Raw genomic sequence first — 27,278 nt, 5'->3', positions numbered from 1 at the left:
CATCGCCTGGAATAATTTCCTTTAATGCATCATAACACAGTCCTTAAGATCATCATTTGTGAGGCCAACCACTGAAAATAATATACAGGTTAGAAAATATAATATGAATGAAACCTGCATTGATGTATTCCATATGGGTACAATTAAAAAATATCAGGCCAATAGTGCATTATGTTAAAGATCTGTTAGAGTGTACATTTTAGTATAGAACTGTATAAAAATATTGTTTATTCTTGTTCTTTTAAAGTCCAATTAATGGATTAAGTAACATAACACAAGGTACATGTATCTATATGACTATATGACATTAACTGTGTAGAGGCAGGTTAGCCTGGTATTCTATATATAATTGTTCCAAACTATTCTCTATTTTTATATTCAAAAAATCCCGCCCCTCCAAACATGACAGGGGACCCCCGAATATTAAAAAATGAAGTGCTTTTATAAATTAAAAAATATAGCTTAATCAAAAAGTCTCAGCATTGTTCCATTTTCATTTATAATACCTTAGTTTATACACTCGATCGCAGATAATATACTTTACCTGTCAATTCGTAATAGTACGAAGCAAGTAAGGTGAAAAAAACTGAAGGATTGACGGTATTAATTTATATTCGTTACCGCGGCAAATTTAAATTTGCATCGCGTTCGCCGAATTCAAACATATGTATGCGACGACAATTCTTAATTATTATGACATAAATAAGAACATATACTTACCTATTAAACTATCTGCGACGTCTTGATCAATCTCGGCGATTTTTTCGAGTAAATCTTTCGACATTTTCGTATTTTCTTGCGATAACAAACGTTGGACACCTTCACCTTTGTCGAGCGCGCTAGTAACATGAGAAGTGCGCCGCCGCACCGCCTGACCAGCGAACTCTAGTCCCAAAATGCTTTGCAGGGAGAATTTTATTTTTTGAAGTTCTCTGTGATTTTACAATTTTATAGTGAGGAATTATCCGTTCAGAATATGCTTTTAAAATGAAAAGACACCGTCCTATAAATGAAAGGCGTTGGGAGTGTAGATTGTGCAATTGTTTTCAAGCAATTTCACTACGAACGTTGCTTAATCATTATAATAAGGTTCATGGAAATGAGCCCAATTTTCAAGTAGTGTGTGGCATCGAGAATTGTCCAGCAACATTTACGAAATATAATTCGTTATACAAGCACATTACAAGATCTCATAAAGAAGTCTACGATAATAATATCGAGGATAATACCAACGTTGAATTTAACCACAACAATGAGGATAATATCGATGATATGGACGATATTGATCACCACTTCTCAGTCGACTCAGCCTCAGATGAGAGCAGTAGTGATGAAGAATTGGAATTGGAAATGAATATAGATAAGAACCAGGTACCTATATTGTTCAGCCGCAAAGGAGAGTGTTGTCATTACGAACAAACTGTGATTACAATACTCTATCATAACAAGTGCTTTGACTTTTCAAAAAACCATATTTAAGTGCTCTAGTTACCATATATGAAACATTTGCTATTTAGCATGTATGAAATGCTGGCAGTTTACTTAAATGATGGCATGTTGAATATAGGCGGTGATATAAATAAAATGATAGCAGTATTCATCTGTGCTGTCAAGTGAATTATCTAAATACATGGTATCACAAAACATAACTGTAATATTACTGTGATATTAACATAACTGTGATATTATGTGCACAAACCAAGTAGTTTAGTTATTTAAGTGTAAAATAATTTATGTGGTTTTAGAATGTTGACAATATTGATATTACAAAGAGTGCTGCCTCATTCCTCTTAAAGGTGAAAGAAAGGAATAAAATACCTCAGGTGTGTATAAATATTTATTGATGAAACCTTGGTACAGAATAGTGTACCCAACCCACATCCCTATTTGCATAAACAAATGGTAAATTGCTAAACATCAATGGCCAATGAAAACTAGATAGTGCTATCCACCTGATAATGTTTTTTTATTTCTCTGAAATCACCTGTTGTTTGGTATAATTTTGAGTGAAATTTGAAGTTAAATTAAAATTGAAGCTTAAAATTAAAGCTGAACTGTGTAAAGTACATAGCATGAAACAATCTCTCCTTAAAGAGTCAAATTGTGTGGTTTTAGAAAAACTATGTACCTGAAATGCTACATATAATATGATAATACAATCAATATGTTCAGGTTGCAATGGAATCAATAATGGACAGTACACGCACACTGGTAAAGCAAGTGGTAGATTCTGTGAAAGCGGAAGTTTTAAATGTCATGGCCTTCTACCTCAATTGAAATTGTGGATGTTTACAAAGTAAGTTGGATCAAGCTTTTTGGAACAAAGTTTGCAAAGTCTGGTATTATTGCTATTGATGTTGCTGGAGACCCTGCATTGCCTGTTTTTGGAGTCATTGTGTGCATATGGTCAATTCTGGACTTTACATACTTTGATGTAGAGTTGCTTAAGACGTTATCTTTCGATGAAAAACATCAAGCTTATCACGTTTCGGAGAGTACAGAGGATGTTACTGCAATTTATCCTTATGACAGTCTAGTGGACTTTAATGTCTTTCATTGGAAGAAAGATAAAGAGAATAACAAGTATGTTACAGTGAAATATGACCTTTGTGATATAATTGAGGAGCATATTGAAGGACGAAATCCTCTTCATTTGTGACTGGTAAGAGTTTTTAGAAAAATTTAAATTGTATATAGTATCTTGCATGAAACAGGCAGTCAAGACTATTAACATAAATTGTGGCACATTGTTTCAACACTATTTCACCAAATGGCACATTGTTTCAACTTGTATGTTACACAGTGAAACAAACATATGTATCCAGAACAATGTTACCAGGTATAATGTATTGTTTGTATAAAAAGCGGCAATCAGCTGCTTTCTTCTTTATGTGCAGTGGACTTAATCGCACCTATATATTACTACTAATGTTGAATCACCTTGTCATAACTATTTACTGTTTATTGAAGGGCTTATTCTAGCCAACCTATAGCATTGAGTGATTTTAGGGTTGAAACATTTTAATATTTCATCCGGAAAGTTTGAAATTAAAAATATCCATTTCAAATGAATCTATTCACTGAGCTCATATATTATGAAAACGATACGTTTTCAGCGATGACAATTAATGCCAAAGTGTACAGTACAATTTAGATTTGAAATGGATATTTTTATTTCAAACATTCGGGGTGAAATACAGAAAGATTTAATTGAATTGCCTTTCAAGCTGGCTCCATATAGTTATAACAAAATTCAGGTAAAAAAAACATGAAAAGAAATGGGTGACTTTCCCCAACAGTATTAGCTGAAGAAAATTCCGGGATAAGCTGATGTAAGCATAAGTGATTTGATCTGTTACTAACAATTAATAGTGTGATTTTTAGTTCATAAATAAACTAAAAAAAACATTTTCAGTTAAAATCTTCAAAATGCCTTAATGCTATCCTAATAACGTTTGAACGTCTTTAAATGTTAAGTGTCTGACTTTTAATAAACTGTATCGAGCCACTTCTAATAAAAATTAAGTAATAGGTAGAACTAATTTACTAGATTTAAGAATGAGAATAAATTTGTTCCAACATTGTTCTTGTTTCAAGGATATTATTCCTGTCGTATTCTTATTTTAAGAACTTTATATTCTCCCCAAATTTACTTGATTCTTGTTTCAAGAATGTTGCAATTCTTGCGAGAATATTATTCTTGTTATATTCGTATTTTAAGAATTTTATATTCTCTCCAAATTTACTTGATTCTTGTTTCAAGAATGTTACATTTCTAGCAAGAATATAATTCTTGTCTCGAATTTATTTGTCTTATTTTAAGAGAAATAATTCTAGGCAGAAATATTCTTACTTGTTTCAAGAATTTTAAATTGTTGCTAAGAATAGTATTGCTCAAATTAAGTATTGTTTTACTTAAAACAAGAATTTTGCAAGAATATTTTTCTTGCAAGAATTTCCAATTTTGCTGTGTAGTGTTTATCGCTATAACAACGACGACTGAGTGATGTGATAGAGTTTCTTTATATACATCAGCGATCATTAAGACTATGTTGTATACAACACACAAAAGAAAATATAGATTCAGACTATTTCACATCTGTCACATTAAGTTACGTAGAAATATTAAACACTTAATAAATATTGACTGATTATTTAAGCTATATACATAAAAGCCTGTAGACTATGTATAGACAAGCTCACCCTCACCGTATTGTATATTAAAAATGTTTATCTGATAATGAAACTACAAAATATCATATATCAATTTAAAGAAAAGTATACAGTACCATATTGACTGTATGTATATATATACATTACATAAGAATAAAAATTAATTGAATACATGTGTATATTATACTGGGTTTCATGTGACGTCATAATTCCGGGGGTGGGGAATCTCGAAATCGAGACACTGTAAGTTGGAGTGAGTTAATTGTTCACTGTATGTGTTGGCCTTGTGCTTCGTAGCAAATATACGCAATTTCGTATCATTTGCTTACGCCTGTCCGTGCAGCATAAGGGTCGAAACAATTAAGGTTGACAACCCATGCACCCAAATCACTATGAAAACAATACGTCAAACACACCAATTAAACAACGTTCGATATTCTATATTAAATTATATATATCTATAGACTATGAAATATGTTAATTGCTTGTATAAAATTAACAAGTATGTTAAACAACATTTAATAACTTTGTCTTCAACTTATTCTTTGTAATTAAATCCATCAATTTAAGGAAGTATAAATGTGTATAAAATCATTGTAGTAAAGTATAATAAAGTAGACTTTAAATGTACCGAGTTTTGTGTCATTTTATTAGAAGGATATGAAGGATTGGTAAGATCAGTTGAATATACCATAGGAGAAAGAAATTCAGCCTTGAATATTTTTATTCGGTGTTTTACGAGGGGAGGTAGGGGAGGGAATTTTAGGAAAATTTGTCCATACTCTCCCATAGTCCCATAGTTATTTAATCGAAAAAAAAGTCCTTCCTGCCACAACGATTGCCATGGCTATACTGCATTAAAACAGAAGTCAATCTGTAACCACACAATATGAAAGTCTATGAACTGATAATACCCAGACGCAATTTTAAAAAGTAAATCGTCTTGAAAAGGATTTTAATCTCGAAGGTTATATCGTATTTTACGATAGTTCAAGTTGCATACATGAAAATAATAATAGGAAAGTATACTTTGTGAAAGAACGTCTTATTTTAAATTCAATATCTTCAGTGAAAGGAACTTGCAGCTTATATAATTATCATCCGGCAGACTCCCGGATTTTGGGACCTAATGTCCTGTTATTCCCTCGAGCCTAGCCCGCGAACAGGCCCCAGCTAACCAGCCCTAGTCTCAGCAAATATATTGATTTTAAACTAAACTCAACGAAAGCTAACATAAAAACAAAATTTGTGGGAATTGACTTCAAATTGCGACGTCAAATTTCTATCATGGTTTATTTACTTGGAGATAACATGTTCATCTGTTATTTCTAAAACTCATTCGTGATCGACGTAATTTGAATATGAATGGGACAAGTGTCCTCATACTGACTCTTGGTTTGCAAATGTAGTCGGTTTTTTCCCCTTTGATCTTAACACTGAATCTGTGAGTGCCCTTACACATTACTCAGACGAGAAACTAAAAAAGTGAACTTTCTAATATATCTCAAAGATTCAGTGTTAAGATCAAGGGGGAAAAAACCGGACTAAATTTGCAAACCAAGGAGTCAGTATAAGGACACTTGTCGCTTTCATATTCAAATTACGTTGATCACGAATGAGTTTTAAAAATAACAGGTGATAGAAATTTGGCGTCGCAATTTGAAGTCAATTCCCACAATTTTTATTTTTATGTTAACTTTCGCTGAGGACATGTCCAGATGTCCGGTATATTATAAATGAAATATAAGTTAAAATTTGACTTCAACGGACATAAGTTAAAATCTTTATTAAAAACAATAAAAATTACCAAACATATCAATCTCAATATAATTACAAATTATAATTTTAAAAAAAGATTATATCTAGCTAGCTATATACAAATTATTCTACCTACACAACCATTTATCAATTCCTAGGGCTATTTTGTATTTCTATAACGCCTCAATAATTTTGCATCCATTATGTGACCTAATGTTAGAGTGTAGTATATATTAGAAAGTTCACTTTTTTAGGTTCTCGTTCTAGTCTGGAAAAAACCAGACAAAATTTTCAAACCAAGAGTCAGTATAAGGACACTTGTCGCTTTCATATTCAAATTACGTTGATCACGAATGAGTTTTAAAAATAACAGGTGATAGAAATTTGGCGTCGCATTTTGAAGTCAATTCCCGCAATTTTTGTTTTAATGTTAGCTTTCGCTGAGGACATGTCCGGATGTCCGGTATATTATATAAATGAAATATAAGTTAAAATTTGACTTCAACGGACATAAGTTAAAATCTTGATTAAAAACAATAAAAACGTCCAAACGTTTCGCTATTTACAGCTTCATCAGTGGTAAAAAGATTCACTATATATCGTCCTCTTTATATACATGCATATCAATCTCAATATATAATTATAATTTTAAAAAAAGATAATATCTAGCTAGCTATATACAATTAAATTATTCTACCTACACAACCATTTATCAATTCCCTAGAGCTATTTTGTATTTCTAACGCCTCAATGATTTTACGTTCATTATGTTAGAGTGTAGTATTTCCCAAGAAATGTGTGAACCCTCTTGGGGATTAATATCGTGTGTTTTGAGATGGACATAGACGGTTTGTTCACTCATTTTGAGATGTTCTTTAACCCTAGATCCAATAGTACGTCCCGTTTCTCCTATATATATTCTAGGTTACAATGTGAGAAAATGAGCACAACAATTTTGGCAACCCAACTTATCCTTAACATCACAATTTGTAATAATTATAATGAGATTGATATGCATGTATATAAAGAGGACGATGTATAGTGAATCTTTTTACCACTGATGAAGCTGTAAATAGCGAAACGTTTGGAAATTTTTATTGTTTTTAGTAAAGATTTTAACTCATGTCCGTTGAAGTCAAATTTTAACTTATATATATGTAAATATGTGGGCGGTCACCTTAAGTCAGCCAAAATGGCCAGAAAATTTCATGAAAAAGGATATATCACGTGTTTAAACAACATTCAACCGTCTTGTCTGAGTAAAAGCCATAAAACTATAAAAATACAAATCCATTTTCATTTATTCTACAGATAAACTAGTTTATAGATATAGTATTTAGTCTCTATATTAGAAAATTAGAAAAAAATAAGTACCTTTCACGAGATATTACGTATTTTAATAATCATTTCTGTTTTCGAACATGCAGCTTGTTTCAAAAGGGTTTTGAATGTAGATCAATATAAAGACGTCAAATAAAACACACGTTTTAAACTTTGTTCTTATCAAGAAGCATTCAGTTGTTAGCAACCTCTGTAAAGTGCAACATGGTTCGCAATCGTGGCTTCAGTTTTCGACTCTTGTATCGAGTCATTTTCTTTTTCTTGTGTTTATCATTTGTCTGTTTTTATCGTGGTGGTGGTGATGGTTCAGGAATGAAAACGCACAAGATCGAACAGAGACCGAGGAAATTGAATGTGGAATTAAAAAACAGACACTCAAAACGCAAAGTTCGAAGCGAACGAGACAGACAGATCCCTGGTTTGACAGAAAACATTGAACGAGTTGAAGTTGACAAGACGGTGAAAAAACCTGATCTTGTGAAGATGAGAAGAAGAGGTAAAATCCAAATTTTGATATAAAAATTGATATTCTTCGTAGTTTATAAAAGAGAAAATTCGCTGCAGTGGTGTCAAAATAAATTTGTATAGGCTCCCTACGTATATTCATATAGCTACATGGAAGTAAGAATCAGTTAAAATCACACAGCCTCGTTATGGTCTACATATTAGTTAGTGAGACAGAATTGTGTGGGGGGGGGGCATTGAGAAGCGCTAGCCGTGCGCTAGTGACTTGAGAAGTTTATGTGATTCAATAAATATATTTCGAACGTAACCGTGAGTGACTTGTCGAGGACTACAGTTTGGAGGCAGCAGCTTCGACATAGTGGCACCTCCTGAGACGGGATCCTAGCGTTATCCTCTGTGTGAACATAGGATTTATCGAGTACAACCGAAGTACAAACTATCAACGCATGTGAGTATGCATGGGGTGTGTGGAAGTGGAAACGAAGCTAACGCAGCCGTCAATCGCGGTCAAAAGAACAAGCCAAATCGTGGATTCAGGTAAGAGAGAACCTATTAAGCGACATCTCGAAACGAGAGCAAACACTCTTGAAAGAGACAAACGCCGAGCGAACGTGCTGAGGAAGTTAAGGAAATTAGTGAGGGAAATGACATTTCGGACATTGAAGTAGGGGGTGCGGAGATCGACAGTAAACTCGAAGGCGCGGATAACGATGTTTTACGGCTCGAAGAGTGGCTCGCAGAGAGAGAACGTAAAGAGAAGTATGTAGAGCAAGAGGAGTTGCTTAAGTTAGAACTAGATATACATGAGAGAAAATTGAAATTACAAGCAGAATTTGTCGCAACTAGTAAACAGGAACCTCAGGAATGCGAAACACCTGCATGGGAGTAAACTTGCCAAACTGCCAAAACTTGTGGTTAGTAAATTCGACGGTTCCCTTATGGATTGGCCCAGGTTTTGGGGCCAGTTCACCGAAGCAATCGATAAAAGCTCAATCGCCCCGATTAGCAAATTTGTACAATTAACGTTTTGTAGAAGCCCTACCCTTCTCAGAAGGCTATAATAGAGCGAAGGCCATTCTTAACGATAAATACGGTAAAGAGTCTGAAATCGTAACGTGCTATATCAAAGAGATCCTAGATTTACCGAATGTAACAAGTGCCAACCCTTGCAAAATTGCTGAGTTTTACGATAAACTTTCTCATTCAGTCCAAGCCCATGAAACAACGGGAAAGCTAGATCGAGTCAGCGGAAATGTTTCCATGACCTTGGAAAAACTGTCAATAATTCGGGGGGATTTAGTTCGCACTGGCCCTGAATGGGAAACTTGGGATTTTGGGAAGCTTACCGAAGCTCTGAAACAATGGACAAAACGGAATCCCATATCTACCAGTAATAGTGAACGGGAGGAGTCCAACCGTAGGAAAGTGTTTGACACCAGAGATGATGATTTCAGACCCCGGGGTTGTGCTTACTGTGGGGACATAGGACATAAAGCGATCAAATGCGGAAAAATAACCGATGCGAAAACGCGAAAGGGGATATTAGCGAAAAACGGTTTGGTGGAAAACGCGGGCTGCGGACTTTAGATTGTTCTTTTGACTTATAGCAAAATATTTAGTGGTTTGGTTGTGGGAGCATATTAAATGTCGCATTACTGCGTATACCTATCTCGCATGCTCAACAAAACACCGATTAAAACACATCTATTATTATTTATAATAATTTTATTATAGCCACGTTACTATTTATCAAAGTTATAAAACATAATTAACACTGAGTTGTTTCACCGTATATTTGCTACAAATTGCAATTTTTAAATTCAAAATGTGACCGAAACCTTGTACAACCTTGGGTGCTGTGATCCTAGAACTTTATCAGCGTAAGCGGGCGTTACAGTTACGGTGAATAGGATGCAACATGCAGCTTCTTATTTTTAGCGAACTGAAACAAGACGCGTCTGCATGAAGGGCATTTTGTATCGTTTTAATATTAACTTATATTCCGGGCAGAGGCGGGCATATTGTGACTGAGGTTGCCCGCTTATTTACTTCACCACTGACATACCAACCAGTGTTTCCACATCCAAATTTAAAAAATCCTTCTTTTGATCCCTAAAATTCCTTTTTTTCTGCAGAAATTCCTTGCAGGCACAGATAAAAATTATTGCGCATTTTTCGCTTTTTTACTACACTTTTTACGAATCGGAATCATCCATATTTATGACATGATTAAAATTTAAAATCGTTTGTACTTACAGTGTCAGTGAAGTGGGCAGCGAAAGTGAGTGGACTTTGACCGACCCCCCAACACACTGAACTATATTGAACTATATGCACAATTTGCACACGGGAAAACACGGGAATAATCAGTAAGACCAAGTTAAAGTTACGTGTATTGTGCGTATTAGGATTGTGATTCGTGTTTTTGTTCCGAAAGCCTCTCATATTTACAAAAGCCGGTTTATGTTACTTTACTTTTTTACTATTTTACAAGATATTATGAGTATCCTTGCAATATCCCTAGAGAAGATAATTTTTCCTTGCAAATTCCTTGTGTTTTTCAATTCCTTGCATTTTTCCTTACAAAGGGCTAAAATTCCTTTTGCATGGAAAAATCCATGCAAGTGGAAACGCTGATACCAACTGAGGTATTTTAGAAAATTTTCTAACCTCTCACCAACCAAAAAGTATTGTTAGGATTACATTTTGACAGCGGACTCTAGATTGTTCTCTTCAATTATAGCAAAATATTTAGTGGTTTGGTTGTGGGAGCATATTAAATGTCGCATTACTGCGTATACCTATCTCGCATGCTCAAAAACACCGATTAGAACACGTCCATTATCACTAATAATAATTTTGTTTGAGATCAAGGGGAGAGGGATATTCCAAAATTATGTTATGAAATTATAATATAGAAATTACAATAGCATACTAACACGTTTTTGACAGCTTGACGCATATTACTCAATAATAATAATAACAAGACGCCTGTTCTGGCGTTAACTCCGGCGCACCTGCCAGTCTTCAATATAAAGCTTCTGAACATAAAAAAATACAGTTCATATTCATTTAGATGCCTTGCGAACCTGAATGTTCGATCGCGAATTTCAGAAGCACATCGTACTTTAAAAAGTATAGAAGTTCGATTGTTTAAAAATGTAAATAAACCGCATGATACATTCGCTTTGTCTTACACTTTGCCTTTGGAATTCGCGCTTATATAGTTATGTTAAATCTTCAATCCTGTGCAAACTACGACGCGTCAACGCGTCCATACACGACCACATCTTGTTAAACGGCGAAATAGCAGCGATATTATTAAAATAGGACCAGAATCTACATGTATTAAATATATTCTTACTAATCAGGTCCAGTCCGCGTTTTACTAATCAGGTTCAGTTTGCGTTTTACTAATCAGGTCCAGTCCGCGTTTTACTAATCAGGTCCAGTCCGCGTTTTACTAATCTAGTTCAGTCCGCGTTTTACTAATCAGGTTCAGTCCGCGTTTTACTAATCAGGTCCAGTCCGCGTTTTACTAATCAGGTTCAATCCGCGTTTTACTAGTCAGGTTCAATCCGCGTTTTACTAATCAGGTCCAGTCTGCGTTTTACTAATCAGGTTCAGTTTGCGTTTTACTAGTCAGGTTCAATCCGCGTTTTACTAATCAGGTTCAGTTCGCGTTTTACTAATCAGGTCCAGTCCGCGTTTTACTAATCAGGTTCAGTTTGCGTTTTACTAGTCAGGTTCAATCCGCGTTTTACTAATCAGGTCCAGTCCGCGTTTTACTAATCAGGTTCAATTCGCGTTTTACTAGTCAGGTCCAGTCCGCGTTTTACTAATCAGGTCCAGTCCGCGTTTTACTAATCTAGTCCAGTCCGCGTTTTACTAATCAGGTCCAGTCCGCGTTTTACTAATCGAGTCCAGTCCGCGTTTTACTAATCAGGTCCAGTCCGCGTTTTACTAATCAGGTCCAGTCCGCGTTTTACTAATCAGGTCCAGTCCGCGTTTTACTAATCTAGTCCAGTCCGCGTTTTACTAATCAGGTCCAGTCCGCGTTTTACTAATCCAGTCCAGTCCGCGTTTTACTAATCAGGTCCAGTCCGCGTTTTACTAGTCAGGTCCAGTCCGCGTTTTACTAATCAGGTCCAGTCCGCGTTTTACTAATCCAGTCCAGTCCGCGTTTTACTAATCAGGTTCAATTCGCGTTTTACTAATCAGGTCCAGTCCGCGTTTTACTAATCAGGTCCAGTCCGCGTTTTACTAATCTAGTCCAGTCCGCGTTTTACTAATCAGGTCCAGTCCGCGTTTTACTAATCCAGTCCAGTCCGCGTTTTACTAATCAGGTCCAGTCCGCGTTTTACTAGTCAGGTCCAGTCCGCGTTTTACTAATCAGGTCCAGTCCGCGTTTTACTAATCCAGTCCAGTCCGCGTTTTACTAATCAGGTTCAATTCGCGTTTTACTAATCAGGTCCAGTCCGCGTTTTACTAATCAGGTCCAGTCCGCGTTTTACTAATCAGGTCCAGTCCGCGTTTTACTAATCAGGTCCAGTCCGTGTTTTACTAATCAGGTTCAATTCGCGTTTTACTAGTCAGGTCCAGTCCGCGTTTTACTAATCAGGTCCAGTCCGCGTTTTACTAATCAGGTCCAGTCCGCGTTTTACTAATCAGGTCCAGTCCGCGTTTTACTAATCAGGTCCAGTCCGCGTTTTACTAATCAGGTCCAGTCCGCGTTTTACTAGTCCAGTCCGCGTTTTACCACATGCCGAAGTTATGAGTTAGAAGCGAAGTTAACTAAGGTTAACAAAACTGAACTCTTGATAATTAACAATACAGAATACGGTAATCTGATTAAGCGCTATCAGCACCTCAACACGGTCCGAATGGACGATTGCGGTCCGAAAGGAAAACTGCCAACACGTAATACTTGGAGTTACCAAATACGCGCGAAACAAGACGAGTCAGAAACCCCTCGTAGGGGGTCCGGGAACAGGTGGGCAATTAAGCAAATAAGCCCGCAATTTTCGGTCAGCGCGAACAAAATGCCCACCTGTTGGGTCCGGGTGAACCCGTGGCGGAACAGACGAAGTTCGGGTGGTTCTTAATGAGTCCTGGAGCCGAGTTCGACAAAGGTACTGTGTTTACGACGCAGACTACGTGGACGGATTTTGAGGATTTATGTCGAATGGACGTACTGGGGCTCGCGGACACAGCAGAGAACGACCAAGAAACCGTGTACCAAGACTTCAAAGAGCAACTAGAAAGAGATCCCACATGTTGGTATACGAAACCAATCTTCCCTGGAAGTCTAACCATCCAGATCTGCCTACGAGCGAGGCTGGTAGTCGGCGCAGACTTGAAAACTTAGTCAACGACTCAAACGTAACGGAAACTACCAACGATAATCGAACCAGCACCACACGAAGCCACCGAGAAGGAATTCTACATTCCGCACAAGGGAGTTGTACAGGAAGCAGCGGAAAGTACGAAACTCCGCATCGTGTACGACGCCTCGGCCAGAGAATCAAAACTCCCAGCCGTCCTTGAACGACTGCCTGAACCCCGGGCCTTCGTTACAGAATCAATTGTGGAACATCCTGGTCCGCTCTCGGTTCCACCCAATTCTTCTCACAGGTGACATCGAAAAGGCATTCCTACAAGTGAAAATCAAGGAACAAGAACGTGATGCCCTACGATTCAACTTGAAAGCACCCGGAAATGAGGTAGTCGAGACATACCGGTTCACCAGAGCATTGCTCGGACTAACTTGCTCACCATTTCTTTTCGGCGGAGTTCTCAACGTGCATCTGGATCTATGGGAGAGCGAGTATCCTGATCTCGTTGAAGAAATTCGAGAAGGTCTTTATGTTGACGATCTGATGACGGGGGGAACGAGCAAAAATGAAGGAGAAGAAAATCAAGGCGACCCAAGTCTTCCAAGAATGGCACTCGAACGTGTCACAACTCGAAGGAAACGGTGTGTATCACGAGGAAGAAAAAACGTACGCCAAACAACAACTGGGAACAACGAGTTCCAAGGCGAAACTACTGGGCCTTACATGGAACAAGTCAGAGGACAAAATCAGTGTAGTGATTACGAAGGGGGAGGTGGCAACGACCAAAAGGACTGCTCTTTTCCAACTCGGCAAAGTATACCACCCCCTAAGGCTTGTATCCCCTGCTACGTTGGCTGGAAAGATACTGTATCGGGAAATGTGTGAAAACCACACAAATGTGTGACGGACAATTACCCGAGTGGATGAGGAAGAAATGGGAAAGCTGGCGCGGAAAGATCCCCGAAAGCTTCGAAGTACCACGCACGTAGGCGCCCTTTCATCAACCCACATCGGTGGTCACGCTCCACGCCTTTGGAGATGCCAGCAAGGTCGGAGTCTCTGCAGCAGTGTACGCTGTAGTCGAACAAGAACAAGGTACGACACAGGGTCTAGTGTGTTTGAAGTCCCGGTTGGCCAAGAAAAACCTAACAATTCCCCGGCTAGAGCATCACGTACCCACGGATCAAAACCCGGCTGATCTCGGAAGCCGCAGCGGATATATCACCAAAAACAGGTTATGGCAACGCAGTCTGAGTTGGTTGAGAGACAAATCAGAGTGGCCACCGAAAGTCATCCCAGAACCAAGCCCGGAAGCAAAGGAAGAATCGAAGTGCATACGTAGGATCCAAGCGTTGAAGACGTTCAAACCAAGCAGAGACGAATTCGATAAGCTACTCGAAACGTTTCGGTTACGAAAGGTGCTCAGAATTGGAGCCTGGATCCGACGGTTCGTTCGTAATTGTCGAGGTTGCCATGACAACAGAGAATATGGCCCATTGGGAACAGCTGAAATTGAAGAACAAACCATCTGGTGGGTAAAGCGAGTGCAGCGAGAGGCAGAAAACAGCGGCAGCGAGGTCGAAAGCGTGAAGTTGCTGTTGAACCTTCAACCGAACGACGCGGGAGTGTTGGAGTGTAGAGGGAGAATTGCAGGGCAATACCCTACGTTCCTGCCGGAAAACTGCGCTTTTACCAAAAGGATCGTAGAGCAGGCTCATCTTACCGCACTCCACGGTGGAGTGGCCTCAACAATGGCACGAGTTCGAGAACGGTACTGGGTACCAAAGTTACGACGGAAAGTAAAGCAAGTTCGAAGTAAGTGCTATGGATGTGTGAGATTTCGAAGCCAAGCATACCAAAACCCGCCTCCTGGAAATCTTCCGTCCACGCGAACAGAGGGCTCAGCGCCTTTTCAAGTCCTGGGAGTGGATTTCGCGGGGCCAATTCGATACAAAGCGAAGTCGAAGGCCGAAAAGAAGGCCTACTTGGTGCTCTACGGGTGTAGCCTGACGCGTGCAGTACATCTCGAAGTGTTGAGGTCATTGGAAATGACTGAATTCTTACAAGGCTTGGACAGACGAGAAGTTCCACACATTCCTACCAGATCGCACGATTCGTTGGAGGTTCAATCTCAGTCGGGCCCCGTGGTGGGGAGGTCAGTTAGAAAGGCTGATCGGTCTATTTAAACGGGCGTTTTACAAGGTAATCGGTAACGGTATGTTGTCTTGGGAGGAACTGACAGAAGTTGTACTGGATGTCGAAGTTGCGCTGAACAACCGACCGTTACGCTATATTGAGGATGATGTCGAGCTGCCGATTCTCACCCCCAACTCAATGTTGAACATAAACCCGAGCGTCCTGCCCGAATTAAAACCCTATCACATCGACGATCGAGATTTACGGAAGCGTGCAAAATTCATCGCCAAATGCAAGGAAGCCGTGTGGAAACGATGGGCTCGTGAGTACGTCCGAGGCCTGCGTGAACGGCACGTGAACGGGGGAGGGAAGCAGACCATTACCCCACGGAAGGGATCAGCGGTGATCATTAATGATGAGAGCAAGAACAGGAATACGTGGAAGCTCGGAGTTGTAACAGAAAACATCAAAGGAAAGGACGGAGTCGTTCGCGGAGCGAAAGTTAACACGGCAAACGGGGTGCTCGAAAGGCCTATACAACATCTGTACCCCTTGGAATTGACCTGCGACAAAAACAACTTTCAGAAACCCAATCCCACAGCATCCACCTTTGTACCTCGAGCAAGAAGAGACGCAGCAACTGCGACAAGACTGCGAGTACAGGACATTGCGGAGAACGAAGTTGAACATTAACATTCAGCGGAACCTAGTAGGACTCAATTATTAAGTATTGCATGTACAACATATATCATTTAAGTTACTATCATTTGTTTGTTTAGAAAGAATCGTATGTGAACGATCAAAAAGACAGTCTCAACTGGACATATATCTCGAGACTGAGCTATATGGGGGAGGGTGTTGGAGACTGGTATCTAGTTAGAGGATCTAATATTTCATTAATACATTATAGTTTATAAGTTAATTGTAATCAGGAAGTTTAGTTGACAGAGATGACGTAATAGTTAGTGAGAGAGAATTGGGGGGGGGGGGCATTGAGAAGCGATTTCGAACCTAACCGTAAGTGACTTATCGAGGACTACAGTTTGGAGGCAGCATCTTCGATCACAATATGTTTTACTGGTGTAAAATTATTACAACGACTTATGCCTGTTTCTGATTCATGACAATATCAACGAGGGAAATATCCTAATTACGTCGAGTATGACGAGTAACGACTGCATGACGGTATTTCTACTTGAATAAGAGCTTTATTTTCAATGTTTTACCTGATCAAGAAAGGACTCTTGCATTGACAACAAGCACGATTTCTATATGTCGCACTCAATGAGTGTGAGTGAGCATTTTTAATACAGGCGTTATAGACGATAAGTGTTAACCTTACGTGTGTTTACCGTACAAAAAACGCAACAGTGGAAATCCGTCTTACTGCGGGATCCGCCATGAATATCTTTGCTATTATTTATTTCGTAGAAATTGTGAGTAAAATACAGAGAAGAAATAGATCACGGAAGAAACCAAAAATGTCGTTTCTCAAGATGAAATGTCCAAGCAATCTCACCAATTCAAGTCAGACGAAATGGCACAAGAGTTTCGACAAAAATATTCCTGTATTACAGCAGAGATTTTTGCAACCGCAAAACGCGAGAGAATCACGGAAAAAGAAAAACTTCACATCATTGGCAAAGAAACACACACGGAACAAACGTGATATTGACGTTCTCTCAAGCACCAAGACTGGTTCAACCGAATGTGCCAATTCTACCTTCAGAGTAAGTTATCAAGATGATTACAGCGTGTCGAACAACTTTTCAATCATGTACCAAGGACAAACGTATCATTATGACCAGTACAGAGTAATTGAAGGTGCGCTAGAGGTTTGTAATTCTTCAAACACTCTTATACAACAAAGATGGCAGAATTTGAACTCCAGGGAAAAGGAAAAGATGGCTTCCAGGCATTGCAATGTTTCTGTGGATGGTTTTGCCAGTCCAGATTACCAAGTTAATAAAAATCTAACAGTTTTCCTTAACCTTACCCGGCAAAGTTTCGCAAGGAAAAACTACGGAATAATTCTTGGGTATTTTGCAATTTGTTCGGCACAGTTAAGTTTATCCTGCAATGATTACTTGATTAAAATGAAGTTTGGCGGGCATTATAACGTTTCCAACAACTTTGTGTTATTTTTCAACAACAAGATTCATCATTACAACGAATATCGATTCAACGACGACAATATTGAGATGTGTGCTTCTAATGATTCAGGGATCCAAGCTGTTTGGAGAGCTCAAAATTCGTGGAGAAAGTTCGAAAACTTTTCTAGATGCTCTTATATTGGAGTCAGCTGTTTTTTTTATGATGAAAATTATTGCGTTGTAAATAAGCAGTTTATACTTTATTCAGCATATAACGGTCAATATTTCACAAGAAATGAATATGGGGTGATAAACGGGATAGCTATCGTATGCGAAGAAAAGTTACGACCAGAATCAACAGAGTTTACCAAGGAAGATCTATCAAAATGCAACGATTCAATCATCAATATAAAATACGAATATGATCAATACAAAGTTTGGAATAACTTTTCAATACTCTATAAGAACAAGATGTATGATTATACTGAGTATCGAGTTCTGAATGATACCATAAAGATTTGTAACTCCACTGATGACTACGTACGAAATATTTGGAAAATGCGGAATTACTGGGTAAAGGGTGAAAGGTCTTTTCAAGGTTGTATAAATCCAAACGATTATAATAAGCTAAATAAGCATTATACTGTAAACAAACAGTTTCATGTTTACCTGGCATCATCTGGTCAATATCTAATGGAGAATCACTATGATATATATAAAGGTGAAATTTATGTTTGCGAGAAACTTTTGAGACCAGAATCATCAGAGTTTACCAAGGAAGATCTATTAACATGCAACGATTCAATCATCAATATAAAATACGATAATGAATACAAAGTTTGGTATGACTTTTCAATACTCTATAAGAACAAGGTGTATGATTATACTGAGTATCGAGTTCTGAATGATACCATAAAGATTTGTAACTCCACTCATGACTACGTACGGAATATTTGGAACACGCGTAATAACCGGGTGAAAAAAAACATGTATATTAAAAATTGCAAAAATCCCAGCGTAACTTGGATTATAGAATTATATTTTTATGTTGTGAACAAGCAGTTGCATGTCTATTGGGCACCAGCTGAACAATATTTCACAAGAAACGACTATAGAGTGATAAACGGTAGACCATATACATGCGAAGAAATGTTACGACCAAAATCAACAGAGTTTACCAAGGAAGGTCTATTAACATGCAACGGTTCAATCATCAATATACAATACGATGATGAATACAAAGTTTGGAATAACTTTTCAATACTCTATAAGAACAAGGTGTATGATTATACTGAGTATCGAGTTCTGAATGATACCATAAAGATTTGTAACTCCACTGATGACTACGTAAGGAATATTTGGAAAATGCGTAATAAATGGATAAAGTGGGAAAGGTCTTTTCAAAGTTGTAATGAATCCTTCGACTTGAATTATTGTGTGGTGAGCAAGCAGTTCCATGTTTACTGGGCAGCAGCCAGTCAACATTTTGAAAAGAGTGACTATGGGGTTAAACACGGTAAACCTCACGTATGCAAGGGAAAATTACGACCAGAATCAACAGAGTTTACCAAGGAAGGTCTATTAACATGCAACGATTCAATCACCAATATAAAATACGATGATGAATACAAAGTTTGGAATAACTTTTCAATACTCTATAAGAACAAGGAATATGATTATACTGAGTATCGAGTTCTGAATGATACCATAAAGATTTGTAACTCCACTGATGACTACGTACGGAATGTTTGGAAAATGCGTAATGAGTGGGTAAAGCACTTCATATATTTTGAAATTTGTTACAAATCCATTATCAGAAAGACTAAACGAGGGTATTTCCCTCTTATGAAACACATGAAGTTGCAGGAAATCACAAAGAAGCAAAAGGGAGGAAATTCTGTTCTAGCGAATGCATTTTGGCAAAATATCAGCAAGAGCAACAGTCCAGGGAAAATATCTGTGCTGGAAATGGAAAAGAAATTGAACGAATTGAAGCAAAAATATCCCATTCTAATGAGAGATGTAAAGTTGAGCAGAAGCCCTATGGCATATGGCGTACTGGAGGGTAAATTCATATCATGTGATAAAAAACTAATAGAACGTAATATATCAGATATTAGACTGTCTTTCCATAAATACCATTTGTGCCTTGGCGCTTTCAATTATTTGTTTATTATTGTTGTTGATAGTTTATGGTATGCTTCCAGAGTTGCGAACTCTTCCTGGTTTGAATTTGATGAGTTTAAGCTTCTCATTTCTCTTGGCATTGATTAATTACGTAGTGTATTTGTCACAGTATTTACGTGTTAATAAAGAATTGGATTTCCCATGTGCCAGGTTGGATATAACAAATAAGTTTATTACGTATAACATACTCATGAATGCTGTTGTTAATATCTATCACTTGAGAAAAACCTTTTACCGCAATGCTTTGGTGAAATCTGATGTAAACAAGTTGAAAACCTTCTTTAAGTACAGTCTCTTTGGCTGGGGTGTTCCTGTCGTTATAACTCTTGTCAACATTGTTTTTGTGAAGACTGAAGTCTTGAGGTTTCATCAGAATATAACCCAGAGATCAGTTTCTTGTATTAAGGATCATAATCTTCCTAACTGGCTGGTTGCTGATGAGAATTATGTTGTTCCAGTCTGTCTTTCGTTGTACATCATTGGAATGTTCATCTTCACCGCTTATCGAATTCGCAAAAATCTCAGAGCAAGCAACAACATTGTACAGAAATCAAACATTGTTAAGAATCGCAGAAGCTTTGTGATGTTATTTAAACTGTCAACCACCACAGCCATGAGCTCCTCTTGTATTTGAAGATTTTGTGTTTAATTCGGACGTAATGATAGCATTACTGACGGTAGCGTGGCTTACTGATGTTTATGTTGGAATTGCGTTTGTCTTCACTCGAAAAAATTACCAGCTGCTTAGGAAGAAATATTTTAGCAAGCCAGAAAGCAAGCATAAAAAATCGAAAATAATTCAACTTCAAAGAAATCTTTAAACGATAATTCCTGCAAGAAATCTTTTCATGCAATAATAATTGGAGGATAATATTTATAATATAAGTCAAGATTCCAGTTTAGTCATTGCTTGTTGCTACAACAAGGACGAGTGAGTGATGTGATAGAGTTTCTTTATATACCACAGCGATCATTAGGACTAGTTTGTATACATCAAACAAAAAAAAAGATAGATTTAGACTATTTCACATCTATTGCATGTCATGGAATGGAGATTTTATCAAAACATTGTTCTTAATTGCGCGTGATTTTCTCTTGGCCTTTTGGTAAAGAATTTACCCGTTCCTTTGTAAAATTTAAGCATTGTCGGTCTGCTGGCAAAGCAAGCTAATATATATAGTCGTAATAACGGGATATATAGGCTGAAGTAAAACAAGTGTGTATATTTAGAGCTATAATCTACAAAACAAGATTTGCATGTTAATATAAACGTAATGAGATGTTACAGAATATCAGGTTAAATGAAACATCCATGATTCTTCGTTTAGAACTGTTAATAAATATACTACAAGCGACCTTTCTAGTTTAAATAAACTATTTCACAATGCTGGTCACAACTCGCGTGGTTTATATATGCGTGTGACCACCTAACCTAACCCTTGTGGCATTGTAACTTTTGTCAATGATTATCTGATCATGAAACCACAGACCACATGGATGTTAGTTTACCATTTATTCATACCTAATATCACGTGTATGTAGCAAAAACAAGTACGTATAAAACAATTAAACTATGATGATATATCAAGCCTACTGTATATTGAACGAAAGTAATGCATGCAAAAAATGATTGTAAATCAGCAATACAAGCTATATCTTGTATGACTTCAGGCTTCGCATGGTTCGGTGATAAATGAACATAGCGTATTTGCTTGCATTTAGTATAGAAATATTTACTGTAAAATTGAACTGTGCTAGAATATGTCTGCATGAAGTAATTGTAGTTTTCTGTATTATTGTATATCGATTAAAATTGTAAACGAATGCATTCAAAAGGATTGTAGTATAAGCACAATAAAGTAAATTAAAAAAACACACAACCTTGTGTCGTTTCTATATTTTGTCTAAGTTCCGCGTCGAAGATCGGTAAGATAAGATACGTCTACACTGCACAGAAGCTAGGCTGAAATTCGCACTCGGAGGTTCCTTTCGTTTTTCCAAGTGGGAAGGAAAGTTGAAGAAGATTGTTCATATTTTCATAGCTATCTAAAGCGAACGCCCTTGTTCGCCATATTGACTGCACACTGCATGATGGTAGTGTTCAAGAAAAAACCATGGAATTGTGAGGAATTTTTGAAGGATTTTTTCAGGCAGAGCCAAGCGGATAAGAACTCAACGAATTCAGCAAATATTTTTTGTGCAACATCAACTAAAGTTAGTCGTAACAAACAATGGCTACCATTTGTCTATGACCTAGTGTAACTATGCTTCACGACTTCAGATCACCTGAAGTAAGAAGTACTTAAAAGAAGACATTGGAGTATATTCCCTTTCGTTGTGAAAAAAACTGTTTAATAATTTATCAAACAGTTCCTTGCCTATCTATGTTTTTTACTTAGTTTATTTTAAACCTCCTGTAGATAAACTTCATCGACATCACCATTTTAAAATGTATTTTTCTGTCTTGCCCAAGAGAGAAAGCATCGCAATGGTCGCTGGTTACATGCAGAGCTAGCGCTATAGAAGCTTAATTGGATGCGTTTATTCAATTACTCACGGTCACACACCGTCAAAACAAAAGCTTTGGAAAGAAATCAGTCGGACATCAGAGGAAAAAACGAATATGCACACTCCATCCGAATAAAGCCTTCTAGCACCAGCCTATTCTTCTTACTTTGTAAAAAAACTTTTAAAACAATCCTACCTTATGTGTTGAAACTCTTTGTGTTGAAATTTTGTCGTCAGGATTATCGGAAGCATCTCCTTCGTCTTTTGATGGCGAACATTTGACGCAGACCAAATCCTCCAGTACCGTGGAAAACTCCTCCAGTTTTACAAGTTCACAAATTTCAAGCAAAATCGGTTCCACAATGCTTTTGTGAGATTTCATTTTGCTAATAAGCCAGGTCTGAAGAGAAACACAACAGAGGAAGATATGAATTTTGTTCACGTGTATTTATCGGCGTGATTGTGGATTGAACAAGTGCGATGGACGAATTTAACCAATTTCCAAAATGAACGAAATATCTTACTCACCAACTTTGATGTTACAATTTTTGTATATGCTTTCCAGTTCTTTGTGTTGCTCGTATTTTCTGGCAACTCAAATGCAATTTGGTCCAGTTTTTGAGCACCCTAAACGTGTACAAATATATTTCGTAACCTCCTATCTTTAACTTTTCCTTTCTTAGTCTCTTTCTCTGATATTCCTTTCTCCTATGTTCCCTTCCTAACTCTTTCCATTCCTCCTAGCCGTATCCTTACCTCATTTCATAACCGCCCCCTTCTCAAGTGCTTCCCCTCCTTCCTTAATAGCTCCTTCCTAACTCCCCCCTTCCAGGTCTTTCACCCCTTCCTCTCCTACTTTCTCCTTCCCAACCTTCCCTCGACCCTCCATCACACTATTCTCTCTCGCATTTCGTCCCCCCTCCTTTGCTTTCACTCCCTTCTTTTTTCCTGCTTTCTCTCTTTCTCCCCCCCCCTCCTTTCCTTCACCCTCTCTCTCTTCAAACGTCCTCCCTATTCTGTCATTCCTTCACCTCCTTATCCCATCCTATCCCTTCCCTCTCCTTTCCAATCCCTCCTCTTCTCACCCCTGTTCAAACATCCCCAATTCCAAGTCAACTTACCTTCGCAATAAGATACTGTATGCAGTTAAAGATCAACGTAGCTTTCCCATCAGGAGGCAACGAATTGAAATCCTCTCTACCAAAGTAAGAAAACAAACTTTCGTGAGCGAAGTTAACGGGCCCAAAAACATCCGAAACAAACTTAAAACAGCGTTCAAACCTTCTTTGAAAGAAGAACACATAGCCTGAAGCGGCCTTTTCTTGTAGTTTCTTCAAAAACTGAACTTCTTTAGAAAACATCGACTGTATAAAAATACACATTTAAAACTGTTGAGCCCGGTGGTCATCTGGATATTTATATATGTGATACTCTTCCTTTGGCTGATGGGAACGAGTGAATATGTGTAATGAATGCCCTGTTTATACGTGCATTATCTGGACATTTATGACTTATCCACTTCTTTACATCTATCAAAAGAGGATAATCTCAAGTACAACTTACCAATCGCAGAGCTTTCCCTAATTTCATTCCAACTTTCTTTTTCGGTTTCTTCCGAAACTCCTGGTCTGAGGTTTGGACAATTTTATCCAAGGCATCTTTGCCGTCCATTGCAAGTTTCGTTCCAACTTCAACTGCATTGTCTACCTATACAGGAGATGTAGAATATAAACTAAACGAAGCGAATATTTATCTTAACTATAACGTACACTTTTAATCAAGCTAATACTACAGGAAAAATTGAAAAACGTGAACACAGAAATATACACAAACTATTTCTACCGGGAAAATCTGAATCGTGAATTGTCTTCCTATGGGAATGCAACAAGAATCTGCCGTTGTAATTTCGGCTGAGATAAATTCTACGATATCATACCTCTGGGACTAGAAATCTGGCCAAATCTTTTTGTTCTTCCAAAGTTAAAGAAGCTAAACTTTCAAGAAACAAGTCGCTACACTGTCTTAACTTGTCTTTGACCGCAAGTAATCTGGAATGAATGAAAACAAGAAACAAATGAATCAGTTTATAGTGGTTTCCTGTACGCCAATTATTCATGATTAAATAAGTACAAGAATATACTGTACAAAACGGCAAGTTTTTTACAAACCTCGATTTTAGACTTTTGATTATGTCGTGTCTTTCATCTCTGGTCATTTCATTCTTGTATTTTGTAAATATTTCGCAAAACAACGCAAACCTTGCCAGAGCTACGAATTGAAACGACACAGTCAATCCTAAACGCTTCTCTTAAATCTAATCAGGAAAATAACGAAAATTTCTTTAAGAGAACTTGCTACGATACCTAATGACAATTGCCGAGCGATCTGCTTGAAAACTCCGAGGAGATTTTTTGGATCACAGAGTCCATTACCGTGAGGGGATTCAAAATCTTTCTGCTTCATATTAATCAACACGTCATAAGCTTCATCAATCACGCCAAATATACAGTTCAGAAGCTTCGTTATTCCTGTATAAAGATTGCAGAAAACGTGTTAGAATTTCCCGCCAAATTCAACGTAAACTTCAAGGACTTTTCATGGCAAAAATAATCCTTTTTAAAGTACAAAATTAGGCAGGAAATCTCCTGGGGTTTTTTAAGCGGTGTGTTTGAAAAGCACCACAACACTGTTGTATTTAATCGTTATAAATAGCATTTTATTTCACTCACTTCTCTTCAGAGCAGTCGACTCTAAGAACTGTGTACAAACTTCATATAACTTCTTCATCCTCTTGTTTTGTTCCAACAAGGAGTGGATCTTTTCAACGGTGTCTTCGCAGACGTTTGGAGGCAAGGATCCAGCGTAGAAGAAATGAAGTGTAGCCTCAACTGCATCTGCTGGCCAATTTGATAAAGGAGGTGGACTCGTAGACCAGTCGACTGTCGGACAAGCGCAGAGAAGAACAACTTTGTGAGCATCAAACTAAATGCAACAATTGAGTTTGAGTTCAAGTATTCGTCTTTGAACTTAGCATCAAATGTGGTATAACAACTGCCTAAATAGACAAAACACTTCTCGATGTTTCGACCTGAGGGCCTTCGTCAGGAGAGTTAGTATATCATACTGTGGAGAGTGTTTTGTCTATTTAGGCAGTTGTTATACCACATTTGATGCTAATATAAGTTGTTTGAAGATGCTGTCACGCTGCTCCTTGGTTATATTGGAACTTATTCTTCATTGAATTTCCCAGGGTTGTCAAGAATTAATTAAAGTTGTTAGAAATACCCACTTAGGTTATCGCAGGAAACAGGGGAAGTAAACTCTAATAATCCATATTCAAAGAGGTTGATGTACGTTGGTCTAAAAGATATCTGTTACTTAATGTTTTAATTTGCAAATGTAATTGACAGAGTTTTATCTCAAGTCTTCAGGTGTTTTTATAGGTACGACTCACCTTTTGACCATTTTCGGCAGTGATTGTCAAATCTGAGAACAAACCATCCCGGAGTGCAGGAAGCAATGAATATGACCACAATGAAAGATGGGGATTGATTCTATCTTCTTGCAACTAAAAATACATCAAACACTACCTTTTGAAGTTGAAAAAAATAAACTCTACAATAAACTAAACACAGAGGGCTACAATCATGACCACTGTATTGAGTGAGTAATGTACTATAACACAATTCCCACAAGCCCAGAAAATAATTGGGGAGTAGGGGATACATGTCCTCCAGATCCATTCCCATTTCTTACACCCAAGACTACCCATGTTTTCGTGCATCCAAATACCTTCTCGCATTTGAGAACAAGCATTGGTGAAAATTGATAACGAATGGTCATGATGGTCTTGTCCGATGAAAGAGTCAGCTGCAATTAATAAATTAAGACGAAAATAAAAACTCTCTCCTATGAAGATGGTGAATCAGACAGACAGGAGGAGGAACTGGGAGGATATAGAAGGATATGGGAAGAACTGGGAGGATATAGGAGGAGATCTGGAAGCTTGTGCAACTCTGTCTAGGGGAAAAATTACCTGAATATGGAGAGTCTGTTTTGTACTTACAATAAATGGTGCTAGTTCACCAGTTTCTGAGCTGAGAAGGTTCAGTTTCAGAGCTTCACTATCCTGATCACAATCCTTGTACTGTAAGAAAATGATCAATGTTTATATCATTATAAATTCATTGGCTGAATTCATCCGTTGATAATAATAAAACTACATTGTAAAAATAAAAAATTACCCTGCAAAGTTGAGTACACTACCTTACAGTCTGGACAAGGAGCTAACTCATAACTATCGCACGTTAGAAATGGTAAAAAATCAGACGGTGTTTGATGTAGTTTCCATCTGATATCTCCAGCTTCATCGAATGTCAATTCAGAGCTTAAAAATAAAAAAGAGAAAGTCATCAACCTTGTGCATTGGACAATAGAAAAGTAATTGAATTTTAAAAAGGAACTGAATGTAGAATGAACAGATCGCCAAAATTATTCAGATGGTAGTGAATTGGTAGGGGGAAAGACTTGCCCAGCTTAAAGGGGGGGTGAATTCATCTGGGAAACATCACAAATACATGGCTGTTTTCTCTTGCCACACAATAAATACACTAGCACACATATCATGCATAATTTTTACATCTAGTGTTTGCTTATTTATATATAAATGTCATAGATTAATTTGTGACAGCCTCAAGGAGTCAAGATCAGTGACGTGATTATTGATAACAATAATGAAATTTGTTTTACAATTAAAACTATTTGCTTACCTGTTTAAGTTGCAATGATCAAAATTCGCTGGAGATTCGCATTGGATTACCTATAAAGTTAACAAATGCACGTTCAACATGAATTACATGATATCCGCCCAGGTACATAGACCCCAGCTAGAGTCAGTGAACACCACCACTGATCTACCACGTACTCGAAATATACAATCTTTGAACCACAGCCGCAAATGTTTTCGAATTAAATACGATAGCATTTACCTTCCACGAGCCGTAGACGTCGTTTTCAGATATTTCCAAACGATATTTTTCATTCCTTACTAGTTCCTCGCGAGAGAAACGAGATAAATAATACTTTCTACGTGCCGCCATCTTGGTTCTAAAGATTGAGTCTTCTGATTGGTTGGGCGTGTCCAGTGTCACAAATCTTCTGCTTCTACTTTACCCACAAATTCTTGGAATTTCCTAAGAAATATACCTCGTTCTTGAAGCACAAACGATTCTAGTTTCTTAAACCCTTCAAATAGCTTCTAGTGTATTAAAGGAACATGTAT

At 37.6% G+C, this 27,278-nt stretch overlaps 1 protein-coding gene across 2 annotated transcripts in view; it reads right to left on the bottom strand.

Annotated features, from left to right (window-relative positions):
* LOC114519665 overlaps window positions 1-27,211 on the bottom strand; it is a 48,666-nt gene extending 21,455 nt beyond the window's left edge. Inside the window, exons 1-15 of one of the 2 annotated variants that reach the window (XM_028539841.1) lie at window positions 26,986-27,211; window positions 26,767-26,816; window positions 26,264-26,384; window positions 26,064-26,144; window positions 25,790-25,867; window positions 25,452-25,565; window positions 24,727-24,979; window positions 24,361-24,525; window positions 24,166-24,265; window positions 23,934-24,045; window positions 23,561-23,704; window positions 23,279-23,361; window positions 23,119-23,194; window positions 22,526-22,624; window positions 22,194-22,397 (exon numbers count right to left, since the gene is read on the bottom strand). In XM_028539841.1, coding sequence (XP_028395642.1) covers window positions 22,194-22,397; window positions 22,526-22,624; window positions 23,119-23,194; window positions 23,279-23,361; window positions 23,561-23,704; window positions 23,934-24,045; window positions 24,166-24,265; window positions 24,361-24,525; window positions 24,727-24,979; window positions 25,452-25,565; window positions 25,790-25,867; window positions 26,064-26,144; window positions 26,264-26,384; window positions 26,767-26,816; window positions 26,986-27,096 — 1,791 coding nt within the window. In that variant the 5' untranslated portion in view covers window positions 27,097-27,211. The remainder of the gene's footprint in view (window positions 1-22,193; window positions 22,398-22,525; window positions 22,625-23,118; window positions 23,195-23,278; window positions 23,362-23,560; window positions 23,705-23,933; window positions 24,046-24,165; window positions 24,266-24,360; window positions 24,526-24,726; window positions 24,980-25,451; window positions 25,566-25,789; window positions 25,868-26,063; window positions 26,145-26,263; window positions 26,385-26,766; window positions 26,817-26,985) is intronic. The other variant, XM_028539840.1, reaches the window with a different exon arrangement.
* Between the last annotated feature and the right edge of the window lie 67 nt (window positions 27,212-27,278).

Source organism: Dendronephthya gigantea, unplaced genomic scaffold (genome assembly GCF_004324835.1).
Source record: "Dendronephthya gigantea isolate DGI-Jeju-01 unplaced genomic scaffold, DenGig_1.0 000013F, whole genome shotgun sequence".
In the NCBI taxonomy this organism is placed as follows: domain Eukaryota; kingdom Metazoa; phylum Cnidaria; class Anthozoa; order Malacalcyonacea; family Nephtheidae; genus Dendronephthya; species Dendronephthya gigantea.
The sequence above is the reverse complement of the archived record's forward strand: the minus strand, read 5'-3'. Positions and strand labels throughout refer to the sequence as shown.